A 14,544-nucleotide genomic window follows, 5' to 3' on the forward strand; every position below is an offset into this window, starting at 1 on the left:
GAAATGTGGTGGCGGCAGCAAGATCTCACAAGATTTCTAAGAGTTCTTGCTAGAAGCCACCACTCCCACTTCTCCAGCAGGGGCAGGGGCAGGTGGCGTGTCGGTGAGGGCACTGTTCCTCGGGATTCGACTGCCTCAGCCTGCTGCTAGGGAGTCCGGCTGGAATTCTTAAAATCTTTCCTATTTATGCCCTTCCTCTCCCCACCTCATTTTATGTTCCCTTTGCATGAGCTTTTAAATTAGTGTCATATTAAATTGTCTTATTGATTAATATAAAGCAATAAAATATAAATAATATAAAATAAATAAAATAAAATAGTATAAAGCAATAAAAAGCAGGAGAAAGTACAAGGGGAACTGAACCCTGTTCTTTCCCATTTCTTTATCCCACTGAAAATCAGGTTTGATATATTTTGAATCGAACACTCTGCGATTAAATGAAGTTGGAGTCACCCATGCCACTATTTTTGAATCTGGAGTTTGAGATCACTGGTGGCATCCCTGAAGAAGGGATGGTTAACAATCCTGCTCAGCAATTTCCTTCCTGGTCGTGAAAGTTAAGAGTATAGGCCAAAGGCTGTGGTCGAAAGTTGAAACGATCACAACAGAAGGGGCTGAAAGAACAAATTATGCGATTGCATTTTGTGGTGTTCCTCTTCTGGAAGAGAATGGCTGTGAGAGAGGGTTGTGCTGCCTGTCAAAGCTGGAGCCCCCACTCTCTGCCTTTGTAATCGCCTGACAATACAGAAGTAAAAATAACCAGCCCGCATTTGCAGAGAGATAAAAGTTTGCCTTTTGTGTCTCTATGGGCAGTAGGGCAGCAGCACCAATGGAGCTGATATGACACATGGGAATTTCTGACATATCTCTCCCTACTCTGACCTTGAGGGACACAATAAAAAGGGGCTTCACAGCACACACACACACAGTCACTCAGCCCCGTAGCCAAGGTTGGTAATCAAAAGCATGTCTGTGTTGCATGTTTGTTCTGTGCTGTTACCTTACCTTCCTTAGCATGGCTTTTCGAAAAGAAAAGAGAATAAGGAACAGGATGTCTGTGGTTATCATGCTAACTCATGAGGTTGGTGCAGGGTTGGTGAGTTCAAAGGGAAAGCTAAAAGAATAATGTGCATTTATTAAGATTTGAGTTCAGTAAAGCCAGTAGCAACAGTGTGTGTTATTGATGTTGTGTTTCAGCATGCATGGATCCTGAATATGAGAACTATTTGTTGCTGTAGCAACTTTTTATTGGAATGTTGTCAACAATAGCCACTTATAAAACAATGAGTGGCCATGCAGGAGTTAATGGTCTAGCTGCACTCACCACTCTTTTGTAATTTTAAATGGAACCTTGTCTTCTTATTTGGTCAAATTAATGGATGCATCAACCAAACTTCTTCACTAGTTTGATAGAGAGTTCATGCAAAGCCAGGCTTCCAACCATCCACATTATCACTCGTGCATGGACAGGTCTGCAGATACTAGCTCAATCAGGGTAGACGCATAGGGACCATCTGCAGAGAACTATCTCTGAGATATAAATTTGCAAAAGTGTATGGCAGGAGTGGACAGTAGATAGCTCACAATCCACTAGTGAACCACTGGCCAGTTTCAAGTTGACTGACCAGTGCTTACAGATTGTTGGGATTTTTGTAGAGAATGTTGAATAAGTTGGAGCTGGGTCTGATCCAACAAGTTGCTTCTTATGTTCTTAAGCAAGGATGCATATTCATGATCACCTACTACTGTATATATATTAAGAGAACTTTTGCACTCTTGCTTTCTCATTTAAAACACATACACGTAAAGGGACCAAAGGGAATCTTGTAAAAATAAGCCATTGTCTCAGCAAGAAGCAAGTCATCCCATCACTGTGTTACCAGATTAATTAAGCAAATTGCTATGTCAGTGATTTGGAATAAAGGTGTGATGGAGAGTACCAGGAACATATTGAAACAACTGTTGTTTGCCATGTATGAGGCATGCATTGGCCAAGAGACAGCTGGCTTTGGTTCACCCAGCAGAAAAGGAGTAGGCTGATACATTGGAGTGAGGTATTTATTCTGTTTAGATGTAGTACAAGTTGATGGACATACTGGGAAAGAAAGATAGAAGAAAGAAAGAAAGAAAGATAGTTCTAATTCTTCTTTTGACGCTTGAAGAATCTTTTCTATGTTTAGATAGGCTAGAAAGTGAATGGAGAGCATTTTTCTGCAGGGGGGGGATACTGTGGGGTTTTTTTTTTAGTTAACTGAGCTAATGCTTTGTTTCTGTTCTCTCTTCTCAACGTTCTAGAGTGTTCAGATTATCTGTTTTCTGCTGTTGAGCACTACTCCTTGTAGTAGGCAAGATGTCTATGTTGGACATGGCTGAGTTTGGGGAGGCTGCTGAGTACCTCCGGAAAAGTTATGAGGAGATGTTAAAATATCACAATATACCATTTGATGGTAAGGCAACTTTTACTGTTCTCAAGGGGCCTTGTATCCATGACCCCCTCCCTCACTTTCTTCTCAAGTGTTGCTATCGTTTGCTTATATGTATTGGGGCAATTATAACCACTGCTAGGAGAACATTTGTTTACCCAGGGTTGCTGCAGATTAAAACCCATTACTTTCAGAGTATTTGAATCAAACGTTTATGAAATCTGATTGCAACTATAGAAGTTCTACTAATCATACAGCTCCATTTTGCAATTTGTAGGTAAACCTTTAGTGAGATTGTGTTTTTCCTGACAATTACACCACTACTGTAATATGTAAATTGGACCCGTGAACAAAGTACTTCTGGAAGGACTGTGTGAGACAAAAGTATCTGCTTTCTAGAAACCTGTGGAGAATTTAGTTTGGGAAGCTGTTTCTTAGCCATCTGTCACACTAGGGATAAACAATTGACTGCAGGAGTATCCAGAAATGGATACTCATTCTTTCCACCTCTGCCATTATCATATTACATGTGGGCTATTCACTGCCATTGTTACAATTTACAGGAGTGATCTGTTTTGTTTCAGAATAAATACCCTAATGCTAATGCACAAGGAATGCAGGAACATAATATTGCTTTCTTTGTCCTAAAATACATTTTCCATCTGACTCAACTCTTGGGGTCACAGGCAAATCCAGAAACAGGGACAAATGTCACCGAACAAAAATACAGAAAGACCTGCTATATTTCAGCATCTCTTGAAACAATGCATTTCTGGATCGTCCCAAAGCAAACTTCCATGTGTTTGATTCTAGAAATTCCTAGTCCATTTCTGAAATCATTCAAGATAATGGTTGCGTACACACTATGCCTTTAAAGTACTCTTTGAAGCACATTTCCCCCTTCAAAGAATTATGGGCACTGTAGTTTGTTAAGAGTTGCTGAGAATAGTAACTCTGTGAGGAGTAAACTCCAGTAGGAAAGAATATTTTAAAGGTATTGTGTGTATGCAGCCAATCATTGTCTGCAATCATGCACATAGTTAATCCACCTAAATCCCACTGAAGTCAATGGGATATAGGCAGCCTAACTATGCTCATAACTGCTGCCATTGTCTCTTCTACACATCCTTGGATATTTTTTTAATTACAAACATTTACCTGGCAAATGCAAGTTTGCCTTTGATAAAGCTGAAATAATTATGCATTTGGCCAGGATTTCAAAATCTGTGTCCAATCTTTGGAAGTTTATTTTTTTTAAAATTGATTATGAGGGATACTTGGTATTTTTTATCTATATTTTAAAATATTTATAAGCCATTATAACATATAACAGTGGTGTACTTCTATAATCTTAAGACTTCTGGATAACTTCCAGGGTATTTAAAACAAGCAAAGCAAAGCAAAGCAAAGCAAAGCAAAGCAAAGCAAAGCAAAAACAAGAAAGCCATAAAACTTAATCCAACATCTTATTTGTTGTCTTTGCAAGTCACACTAGAAGCCTTTTTCACCTGGAGGGCAGGGTAAAAATGCATTCAACAAATATATATGTGAATACTATTATTACAAATTTGAGTTTGAAACATGGTTATGCAGTATTGTGCAACAAATTTGAGTTAAGAAGGCTTGCTTAAATATCCAGTGTGGTGTAGTGGTTAAGAGTGGTGGACTCGTAATCTGGTGAACCAGGTTCGCGTCTCCGCTCCTCCACATGCAGCTGCTGGGTGACCTTGGGCCAGTCACACTTCTTTGAAGTCTCTCAGCCCCACTCACCTCACAGAGTGTTTGTTGTGGGGGAGGAAGGGAAAGGAGAATGTTAGCCGCATTGAGACTCCTTCGGGTAGTGATAAAGCGGAATATCAAATCCAAACTCTTCTTCTTCTTCCCTGCCCCAATTATCCCTGCTCTGGCCTTTGATTCATGATTTACCACATACAGTATAAGGTAGCAGCAAAATACACAAATCAATCCTAAAACAAGATGGGTGGGTGGGTGTGAGAATTTCACAACATCAGCTTCCAATACCCAGGATTTCCAGGTCCATTGGCTTGGCTGGAGAATGAAAGGAGGAGAATACTATTGTGTTCAGTTGTACTGCTAAATTTTATAAGTGCATGTATGGAAACTACTAAGAATTGTAACCCTTATTGCTCCCTTTTCTGGAGTGCTCTAATTTCTCTTGTCTCTTTCGGGGGTCATAAAGGAAAGAAGAGGGCCTGGATCCCAGATGAAAAGGAAGCATATATTGAAGTGGAAGTCAAAGAATCCTCTGGTGGCAAAGTCACTGTGGAAACGAAAGACAAAAAGGTAAAAGAATTCCATACTGATGGGGGGGACGACAGTGAAATGTGGCAGGGAGGAGTTGAAAAGGAAAGAGAGCCTGCATGAGGGCATATGGCAGAGGAAAGGAGGGAGATGAAATATGATTAAACATGTCATATTGGCCACAGTTCTTAGTGGTTCTTATGTTGCAGGAGCTTCCCAGGGCTCCATCACACACTACTCTTCTGAGACAGATCACATGAGAGAGGCGCAATGGTCTTCTTTGGTTGATGATGATTATGGTTTTTATTATTTATATGCCATCCATCTGACTGGGTTGCCCAGCCACTCTGGGCAGCTTCCAACAAAATATAAAACACAATAAAACAACATTAAAAACTCCCCTATGCAAGGCTGCCTTCAGAGGTCTTATAAAAAAAAAACCCCTCAAGCATGGGAAATAACCTCATTATCATTCCCTCCCATGTAGTCTTCCCTGTTAAGACCAGGCTTGAAATTTGTGTGGCTTCATCATTATTATGTTGTTTTTTGAAAGCTGGGTTAAGAGTTTAACATTTCAATCTGCTGTCTCTAGGGTTCATTTGTACTCCTCATTTTAAAGGGTGAATCTCCTTTAGGATTGATTACGGATTTTCAACTACCCACAGGAACATGGGTAGGCAAACTAAGGCCTGGGGGCCAGATCTGGCCCAATTGCCTTCTAAATCCGGCCCACAGACGGTCCGGGAATCAGCGTGTTTTTACATGAGTAGAATGTGTCTTTTTATTTAAAATGCATCTCTGGGTTATTTGTGGGGCCTGCCTGGTGTTTTTACATGAGTAGAATGTGTGCTTTTATTTAAAATGCACCCCCCCTTCAAAATACAGTCCGGCCTCCCACAAGGTCTGAGGGACAGTGGACTGGCCCCCTGCTGAAAGTTTTCTGACCCCTGCAGTAGCATAACAAATTCCCTCCACTTCTCTCCTATCTCCTCGCTGCCCCCCCCATCTGCTCTGAAGGGCCAGAAGTTTCCCCATAAACATAGAGGAGATTTTGTTCTATCAGGCAAGCGGAAATGCTTAGACTGATGGAACAATTTCCTTAGTGCAATGTTGTATCCCACCCATTATGCTTTCCTGAGAACTGCACACTGGCCTGTGATGGCTTTTATGTCCTGAATGGCTGTTTACAAATCTTTTAATAAAAACAAACATAAACTAAAATCCTGGAATAGTGTGAGGCAAAGACACAAAGAAGCAGCAACTATGCCACTGCTGTAATGCAAGAACCACCTGCTACACAGTCAAATGAAATAATTATTATTTATTCCAATTATTTATACTGGAATTATTTTGCTGGAATAGGAGCAGATGCTGTCCTTGCCTGCCTCCCTCCCTCTCACAACTGTAGTACTGCTACTACTCCTCATATCAGTAGTAACAGTAACAGTACTCCTACTCCTACTCCTAATATACTTTTAATTTTTATAGTGGTTTTTTTTCCTAAATATGAGAGTGACTTCACATACATTAATTCAACAGCAGAACAACATAATTTCAATTTAGCAATGAAAAATAGTTCGGTTGCCGGTGAATTTTACGACTTTGACATGAATTTTCCTTACAACTCAATCCTTCTAAATAGTACAAGCATATAGTTTCAAGAAGATTCCTTTTAAGGAAAAGTGTTGAAAGAATTAGTGAAATACCTTTCCTTGTCCCCTAATTTACCCTCAGGGAATCAACTGTCTCAACCTGACAGCTGTGACAACATTCCATAGCCTTAATGACTTATTTTGTTTATCTGGTTGCTACAATGGATTTGATTATCCAGCTTGGTTCAGGAAATAATAGAAAAATAATAGGCTAGGTTTTCTTCTCAGATAAGCTATGGTCTGTCAATCTACACACAGGAAATAGAAATCAGCTAAATTGTTTTTTGTTTTTTTATAAATGATGCATTTATTGTAGAATTGTCAGCCATTATTTTTTCAGGGAATTGACTTAACAAGCAAGATATCTGTACAAAATGATTTTTTAACATTTATTCTGAACTGCTGCTACTGCTGCTAGTACTATAAATACCCATTAGGCTTTTAAAAAGCAATTTTATGGCAGTTTACGCTAACCCTTACCAGGCATTCAATCTAGGATAACCAGGCATTGCAGTGACAGGCTTTGCCCATAACACATATATCTTCATTAAATTATCTGCAGAGATCTTATACACAGACATATGGACATGCAATGCCCTCTGTTATACCTTCACTGTCTCTAGACTGAATGCTTGAAAAGGGCTCCTGCAGTGGATAAGCAAGCAACACAATGTTGATATCTGTACTTGATTTCTATGGTGCTATATCTACTCACAGTACTCAGTTGCTACATTGATTTAAATGGGAATAAAGTTTGTACTCTGATTTCTATTGCCTTTATTGAGTTGCCCTTCAAGGTGGCAGCACGCTTGATAGTTTCTAATAACCCAGCAGCTGCTAAAAATCCACTAGGTCAGTCTCTCAGTTAATCTTAGTCAATTAATATGATTAGTCCATTTAGTTAGTCCATTAACCAGTCCCCAATTAAATTGACATGTGAGGAAAAAGCATTGAAAATCATCCCTTTTGGGGGATGATGGTTGTGTGTGGTGCAACAGACATTTTTAGAATAGGTGTTCCCTGTTAGCCTTATCTGGGCTAATGTCCTCTATGGGGAGGATAAAGTGTGCAGCAGGTGCAGGGGAGCAAGGACGGGCCCTGTCTTCAACTTCCCCACACATGTTGGCCCTGCGGAAACCACCCTCACCTTCCCACATTATTCAGGAAAGGAAAGTCCAAAAAGAAATTCTAAGTACATTGGCTGAGAGCACTTAGATGCCTTGCTGCAATTGGAAACCCTGTGTGATTGATGTTCCTGGTTATAGGGAGACTTCTAAGCACATTCAGCTGAATGTGTGAACAGTCTTCCTTCCAAACAGCACATTAAGGTCTGAGGCTACAGGTGGCAGGGATTACTACGTTGGACCCCACTTTACCCTCAAGAGGCAAACATCCAAATAGACCTGCTCGGTGAGAGACAAAAAGAAATACCTAATTTAAGATGGTGTGTTTGCCATCTGCATTTTTGTTTATTATGCATCGGAATTAAAAATTATAATCAGCTGTCCATCAAATTAGATGAGGTACATCGTCACTAAAAATATTTGAACCCATTAATCAAACTGCTGAATCAGTTATATGTTGCAGTCATAATTAAAGTAATAATAATAATAATAATAATAATAATAATAATAATAATAATAATAATTTATTTATATCCCGCCCTCCCCAGCCAAAGCCAGGCTCAGAGTGGCTAACAACAGTAAAATAACACAGTTTACATAAAACCTTCTCTTGATGTTGATTCCACATCTAATAACTCTTATCTTCAAACTTCTACTTCTGAGTGACAGGAAGATGGCTAATGGCTTCCTGCTTCAGGTAGCTTTTGCTTTCAACCTAGCTGTAGTACTGAGATTTTCCTTGCAGCTCTGGTTGATGAACTGTGCATAAAGGTGAATAAAACAACAGCAACAACAACATCATCATCCCTATATATTGTTGATCCAAGCACCTGTAGATTCAGCTCTACACTTACTTCCCATTACCTTTTAGGACAATACACTAATTTGGGTTACGCTTCTCCAGATCTAGAATTTTCTTCCCCATGGAAATGCACCAGATGTCAGCCACGAGCTCAGAGGTAGAACACACATATTGCATGGATAATATCCCATGTTCCTTCCTTGGCACCTCCTAGTATGGCAAGGGAGGACCTGTCTCAGAGACCCTGGAGAGCCACTGTTCTGTGGGGCAAATTCAATAAGCCAATGATGTTTATTTAATATATTTCTATTTTACCATTTGTTAGTAGCAAGAATTAAAGCAACTGACTTAAAACCAAAAATGCTGGTAAAACAGCAATAAGAGACTCCCAACAATAAAAACATCAGCAACAAACCAGCAATGAACTGATAAAAACAGTATTATTAAAACCGTGGGGGATCTTCAACTGGTGCCTACAAGTTATTAAAACAGGGGCTAGGCATATCACCCTGAGGAGAGCATGCTGTGGTTGGCCACCATCACTTATGAACACACTATTTGACATTGGGCTGGGTCACATGACACAGTAAGTTAAAGTGGGGCATACTGAGACTGTGAATGTGTGGGGTCCTGGAGGGGAGCTCGCAGCCCCTTAGCTCTTCCCTTGTCTTTTTTAGACCTGGACAGTGCTAAGCTAAGCCAAGGTTTGACTTAGCATGTTTTCTTAGTCTGGGCTCATGGTTTAGCTCTCTCCTCACTAACCATGAGCTATAACCAAGGTTTGTTCCAGGTCATTTTATGCTGATATAGATATACATTTTATAGGAATTTTAAGAATATATTTTAGCATATGTTATACTTCAGCTCCAATATCATTGTTAACCATCATGATCTAGCGACATCATGGCTTAGAATCCAATTATTTATAACCAACCAAATCAATATAAGATATATAACTAATATTGTTTTCAGTCCTTGGGACCAGCTATCTACTTCTCAGCAGACTTCCTCTAATGCCTAGCTATGTTTCTTCAAGCTTCCAGGTTATTTTGTTATGTTTTTAACCACTAGTTATGTCTGGCAAGGCTTTCTTTTCATATGAGCTTTAACATTTGTTAAATGCAATTCATTCTCATCAGGCACAGATGTGTAATATGATAGTTATTCCAGTTCTTAGATTTATAGGATCAAACTAATTCCAGTTATTATAAGTAATGAATTGTATACTTCAGCTGTTTGTCTAAATAACCTCAAACCTTCCTGATTAGAACCCTGTGGCATATTATTTTGTTTAGGTTATATTTATCCATAGAAACCCTTGACAGCAGCCGCTGCATTACACCACAGGAGCAATTGAAGTGCAATTACAGGAGTCACGACAAGATGTGACTAAGCCCTATTAAATCCCTAAGGCTCCACTCTTGAAAGTCAATGGGATTTACTTCCATGTCCCATATGTGGAGCTGGGTTGCTGGTCCTTGCCCAATAAAGTGCTGCGACCAAGAGTCTGTCTTCATATATTTCTAGTCTAGGAGAAAGAGCTGGAGAATTAATCTAAAGTGCTCCTTGTGTATGGCCAATACCACAAAGGAAGTTTCATAGGAGAATATTGCTATGGGGTCAAATGGCTCATCTGTTGCATGAAACACAATGTCCAAATGTTATATGTGATGACTAGTGGCAGTGCAGCCTTTAGACCAAACTTTTTAAATACCTCTTAACTAAAAGTGTTCAATGAAGGGGAAAGCCATCACTTTTATTTCCTGCTTATGGGTTTCAACAGCACCTCCTTTGCTTTGCTTTTTGTAGTAAGTATTACAGGCTTTCATTACACTCACAAGATAAGACCAGAGCAGAGAAAACAAAACCAAGGATGGCAATATGAAAATCTGACACAAACTGCACCTCGTTTTCAAAATACATTTTTATTGGATTTAATAAGCAAGAATAAATTGCTCCATTCCACCACTGCAGTTCAACATCCTTGTTAAGAAAAGAAAGCATTTCTTAAGAAATCCCTTTACCAAAATGTTTCTGTTTAATCCCTGCAGACTGTCGTTGTAAAGGAGGATGATGTTCAACAAGTGAATCCTCCCAAATTCGACATGATTGAAGACATGGCTATGTTAACTCATCTCAATGAGGCCTCTGTGCTGCATAACCTGAAACGGCGTTATGCCAAGTGGATGATCTACGTAAGTAAGGCAAGGGCACCATGTCATATGTCTGAGTCAAAAGACCCAAAACAGATTTCTCCCATTTCACATCCTTTTGCTATCCCAAATAGCAAGGTTTGTATCACAAAATCCCACCCCACCCCCCGCTTTAACTTCCATTATATTAGAAATGTTCCCCAAATTTTGGTTCTAGACACATAGAGAGTAGCTGCTTGGTACCTTTGATTAGATGTTCATTTAGAAAATGTCCAGAGATGTGTGTGAGAGAATATCTACATACAAATATTGATACTGCGTGACTCAGAAGAGTGAGTAAATAATATTTGTTCCCAAGCATAGGTTCCAATTCAGGTTTCAGTAGCAGGGATGCAAGCAAAGAGATTTAACAGGGTGCATTTTCAATCTGCATTTGTTATAGTTACTTCATATTAGGCTTCATGACAGCCAGAAATAAGATGTTCCTGAGGAATAATCACACACAAGTCCAAAATATGTGGTGGGGTGGCTGCCATCTTCTGTCCCATCCGAAATGGGACTAAATGGTGATGTATTTTTACTTTTTTCTTTCCTCTCAGACCTATTCAGGCTTGTTCTGTGTCACCATAAACCCATATAAATGGCTTCCAGTTTATACTGCTCCTGTGGTAGCAGCCTATAAGGGCAAGCGGAGGTCTGAGGCACCGCCCCACATTTACTCCATTGCAGACAATGCCTACAATGACATGTTACGTAGTAAGTATCTTATCCATTGTCTCATTGTTGTGGGAAGGAAGTTCAAAGCTAGCGTAGTCTTAGCCATTGCATTAAAACATCCCTAGCATTGCCCCAACTCTTATTTGATCACCTTCATACTTCTCTTGCGTAGCAAACTCACAGAGAGGAAAACAGTCTTTTGTCCCAGAGGCAATGAAGCTCTTAATTTTCTAAATGCTTTCTCTGTGTGAGAATTAATGTAAGAAACAGAGAGAGAGGGAGAGAGAGAAGATAAGATGGCAGAAATTTTGGTGATTAGAAAAATGCATCTTGCAGTGTTTTTCTTACTGCCAATAGACTGCTGTAATCTTCCGTGTTCCCTGCTTCGGATGTTGCACTGCTAGCAGACTACTAGCTTCCTAAGCAAGTGCATTCAGAAAGGGACTGTAGCACTTCAGAATGCAGATGTGGGAGGGATGGCATGTCTGAATGTTCCCCTGCACCAGAAATTCTGTGCATATGGAATTCAAATAAGTAAGAAGGTTAAGCTGGAATTCTAGGGCTGCGCCAGTATGGTTTCCTTCCCCTGTGCTCTCACAAAATCTGCCTTGGAGGGTCCCGCAAGTCCCTTGGGCTGATGCAGAAGGCTGGAGGGGAGAGGAAGAAGTTCTGTTGTATGCTTGGAAACCCATTGCATCAGCAGAGCTTCTGCCTTGCATATTGGTCGTTCTCTCTGATGTGTTGCGAATTTATTTTGAGCTGCTGTATGGTGGGGTGGCTCCTATGTGAAAGTATGTGTGGCCAAAGTGTGTGTGGCCTTTTTTTAAAAGGGACATTTTGGGGCAGGCGGGTGTGGGTGTGTGTCACATTTTTTGGCATCACAGAATCAAAGCTGAAGACCACAAGAGCATTGGAAAACAATAATAATTATATTTTTAAAGGGTCAAATTTTAGGGGACCTTGGAAGTGCCACAAAAACTAGTTTGGCACCATAGTAGCATGGGGGTGGGGCGGTGTACTTATGAGTACAGGAGAATAAGTATGGAAATAGGGCTATAAACTTGAGTTGCAGCTGAACAGGTGGCTGAGTGCTAGCCCTAATTTCCTTCTCAGCTGGAATCACTGAGATGAAACAGGGAAGGGCTACCAGTCTGAGTACAGTCACCTACAGCTGCATGCATATTCAGTAAAAAAGAACTAGACTGGAAGAAAAGAGTTGAAGCTCAGTAGCAGAACAGCTGCTTTGCCTGCAGACGGTGATAGGTTCAATCCCTGTCATCTCCAGGTAGGGCTGGGAATTATTTCGTCTGAAATCCTGGACAGCTGCTGCTAGTCAGTGTTGACACTATTTAGCTAGATGGACTAATTGTGTGACTCAGAATAAAGCGGCTTCCTATGTAGGGAAGGATAGTCAGGTTGAATCCTAGTTAAGTCCCATCATGATCTGCCTACTGGAGTGGAGGGAACTAAGGCCAGATTTATTATGGTGGATGGTGAAGTGTTCAGATTCACACCATACATTTAAAGCACAATGATACCACTTTAAAACAGTATTGGCTTCCTCCAAATAATTATGGGAGCTGTAGTTTGTTATGGGTGCTAAGAAGTGTTGGTGCTAAGACGACGACCCCCTGTTCCCCTCACAGAGATATAATCCTCAAGAGTGGTTTAACCATCAATTTCTCTTCTCAGCTAACTAGGAACTGTGGCTCTATAGTAGGGGATAGGGCTCTTCTAACCACTTTTAGCATACTTAACAAACTACAGCTCCCAGAATTCTTTGGAGGGAATCCATGGCTGTTTAAATGTGGTACCATAGTGTTTTAAATGTATGGTGTGCATGCGGCCTTAGTGGAATGTGCACACACAAAACTATGATGCCATGGACAGTGTCGACAGTCAACAGCAATTTTTCATATAGCTTAACATTGAAAAAGCAGAGCAGTGATCAGATTGTGCTAGGAGCTGCCTGTCTGGAAGCATAATATGAAGAACCAGTGGCAGAGCCTGAAAGTAACTGTTTGAGTCTAACAGTCCTGCTTCTTGTCTTCCAGATCGTGAGAACCAGTCTATGCTCATTACGTAAGTTCTGTCTTATAAGTCTGTTTTCTGTTTTGTATTGCCTGCAAGCTAGGGCACTTCCAAACTATTTTGCGGTGGGATTCAATCACATACCGGCAAATACAAGTTGTCCAATTATAGTTGACTGTGAGCTCTTGTGCAACCACAAAGGCTGTGGCCTTTTGCTATAAAGAAAGTGACAGGATGCAGTGGAAAGGGTAGGATAACCCTTCCTTTGAGGCAACATCATCTATCCTCCCTGCAAACAATTCAGAGTGAATTAAGTAGCCAGCATCGTTTAATTTCCCTGCAAAGAAATGAGGACGAATGTAAATAAACAGGTCATCTGGGAGTGCCCTTAAGATGCAAGGTCTGATATCCTTTCCTGGTCTCACAATATTGGTTATGCATGAAAAGAAACTGCAGGCAGAGGAAACGCCCCTGTCTCCCTGTTTGAGAAAGCCAAATGGTTTGGCTGCGCTGTAGGATCTTTACACTCCCTTCAGTTTGTTGCCTAAGCACAAGCACACACACATGACAGAATTTCTGGCTCTTGCATGTCAGCTAACAGCTGCTATAGCCTTTCCAGGAGTGCACTGCCAACAAAAAGTAGGGCAGAAAATTCCTCTCATTGTGTGGCTGCTCATATGTTGTTTATTTGTATTTCCTGTCTGCTTCTTTGAATGTGTCTAGTTATTACTAGGACACAAAACTGGGGTGGGGGTAGGGGAGGTCCTGTTCAACCAATCCATTTCCATAGCAAATATCCCAAGATGGCAGAGTGAAACTAAAGCAAGCCTACACAACTCATGACCCATGAACATGACACTGTTCAGCAATCACGTGTTGCATCTTGCCAGGTGTTCCGTAACAGTTCCCCTAAGAACATCATATTGGAACATGAGATGAGCCCTTCTGGAAAGCCAGCCATCATGTTTCCCCATGTGGCCATTCGGATGCCTCTGGGAATCTCACAAGGACATTGGTGCAATAGTATTCTCCTCCTCATGTTCCCCAGCAATGGGTATTCACATAATGTATAGTCACCCTGCCTAGTTTTCATTGCTATAACCTGGTATTGTGGCTGCTATCAGACAGTAAGAAAACATGGGTTTCTTCCATTGCCTGATGTGGCTCGTGGGTTGTATTCAGCTTGGATGGTCACAGGGTGTGCAGGCCACCTGATCATAAGCAAAATATTGCTCTGTTAGAGTGACACATATCATTTTCACCGTTTCACTTTTAACACATAGAACTCATGGAGTCAACATCCAAAGAAATTGGGGAGCAATGCATATGTGTGAGTAAGGATGGGGGGTGGGAAATTGTATTCAGGTTCTCATTTGAAGC

The 14,544-nt window shown here is 40.6% G+C and overlaps 1 protein-coding gene across 2 annotated transcripts in view; it reads left to right on the forward strand.

Annotated features, from left to right (window-relative positions):
• The first annotated feature begins 816 nt into the window (after positions 1 to 816).
• MYH7B (myosin heavy chain 7B) overlaps positions 817 to 14,544 on the forward strand; it is a 52,286-nt gene continuing 38,558 nt past the window's right edge. The window contains exons 1-6 of one of the 2 annotated variants that reach the window (XM_082225758.1): positions 817 to 950; positions 2,296 to 2,447; positions 4,624 to 4,727; positions 10,315 to 10,458; positions 11,016 to 11,172; positions 13,188 to 13,215. In XM_082225758.1, coding sequence (XP_082081884.1) covers positions 2,351 to 2,447; positions 4,624 to 4,727; positions 10,315 to 10,458; positions 11,016 to 11,172; positions 13,188 to 13,215 — 530 coding nt within the window. In that variant the 5' untranslated portion in view covers positions 817 to 950; positions 2,296 to 2,350. Of the gene's footprint in view, positions 951 to 2,295; positions 2,448 to 4,623; positions 4,728 to 10,314; positions 10,459 to 11,015; positions 11,173 to 13,187; positions 13,216 to 14,544 lie in introns of those variants that run through there. The other variant, XM_082225759.1, reaches the window with a different exon arrangement.

This window comes from Podarcis vaucheri (genome assembly GCF_965113315.1).
Source record: "Podarcis vaucheri genome assembly, chromosome: 6".
Classification (NCBI taxonomy): Eukaryota; Metazoa; Chordata; class Lepidosauria; order Squamata; family Lacertidae; genus Podarcis; species Podarcis vaucheri.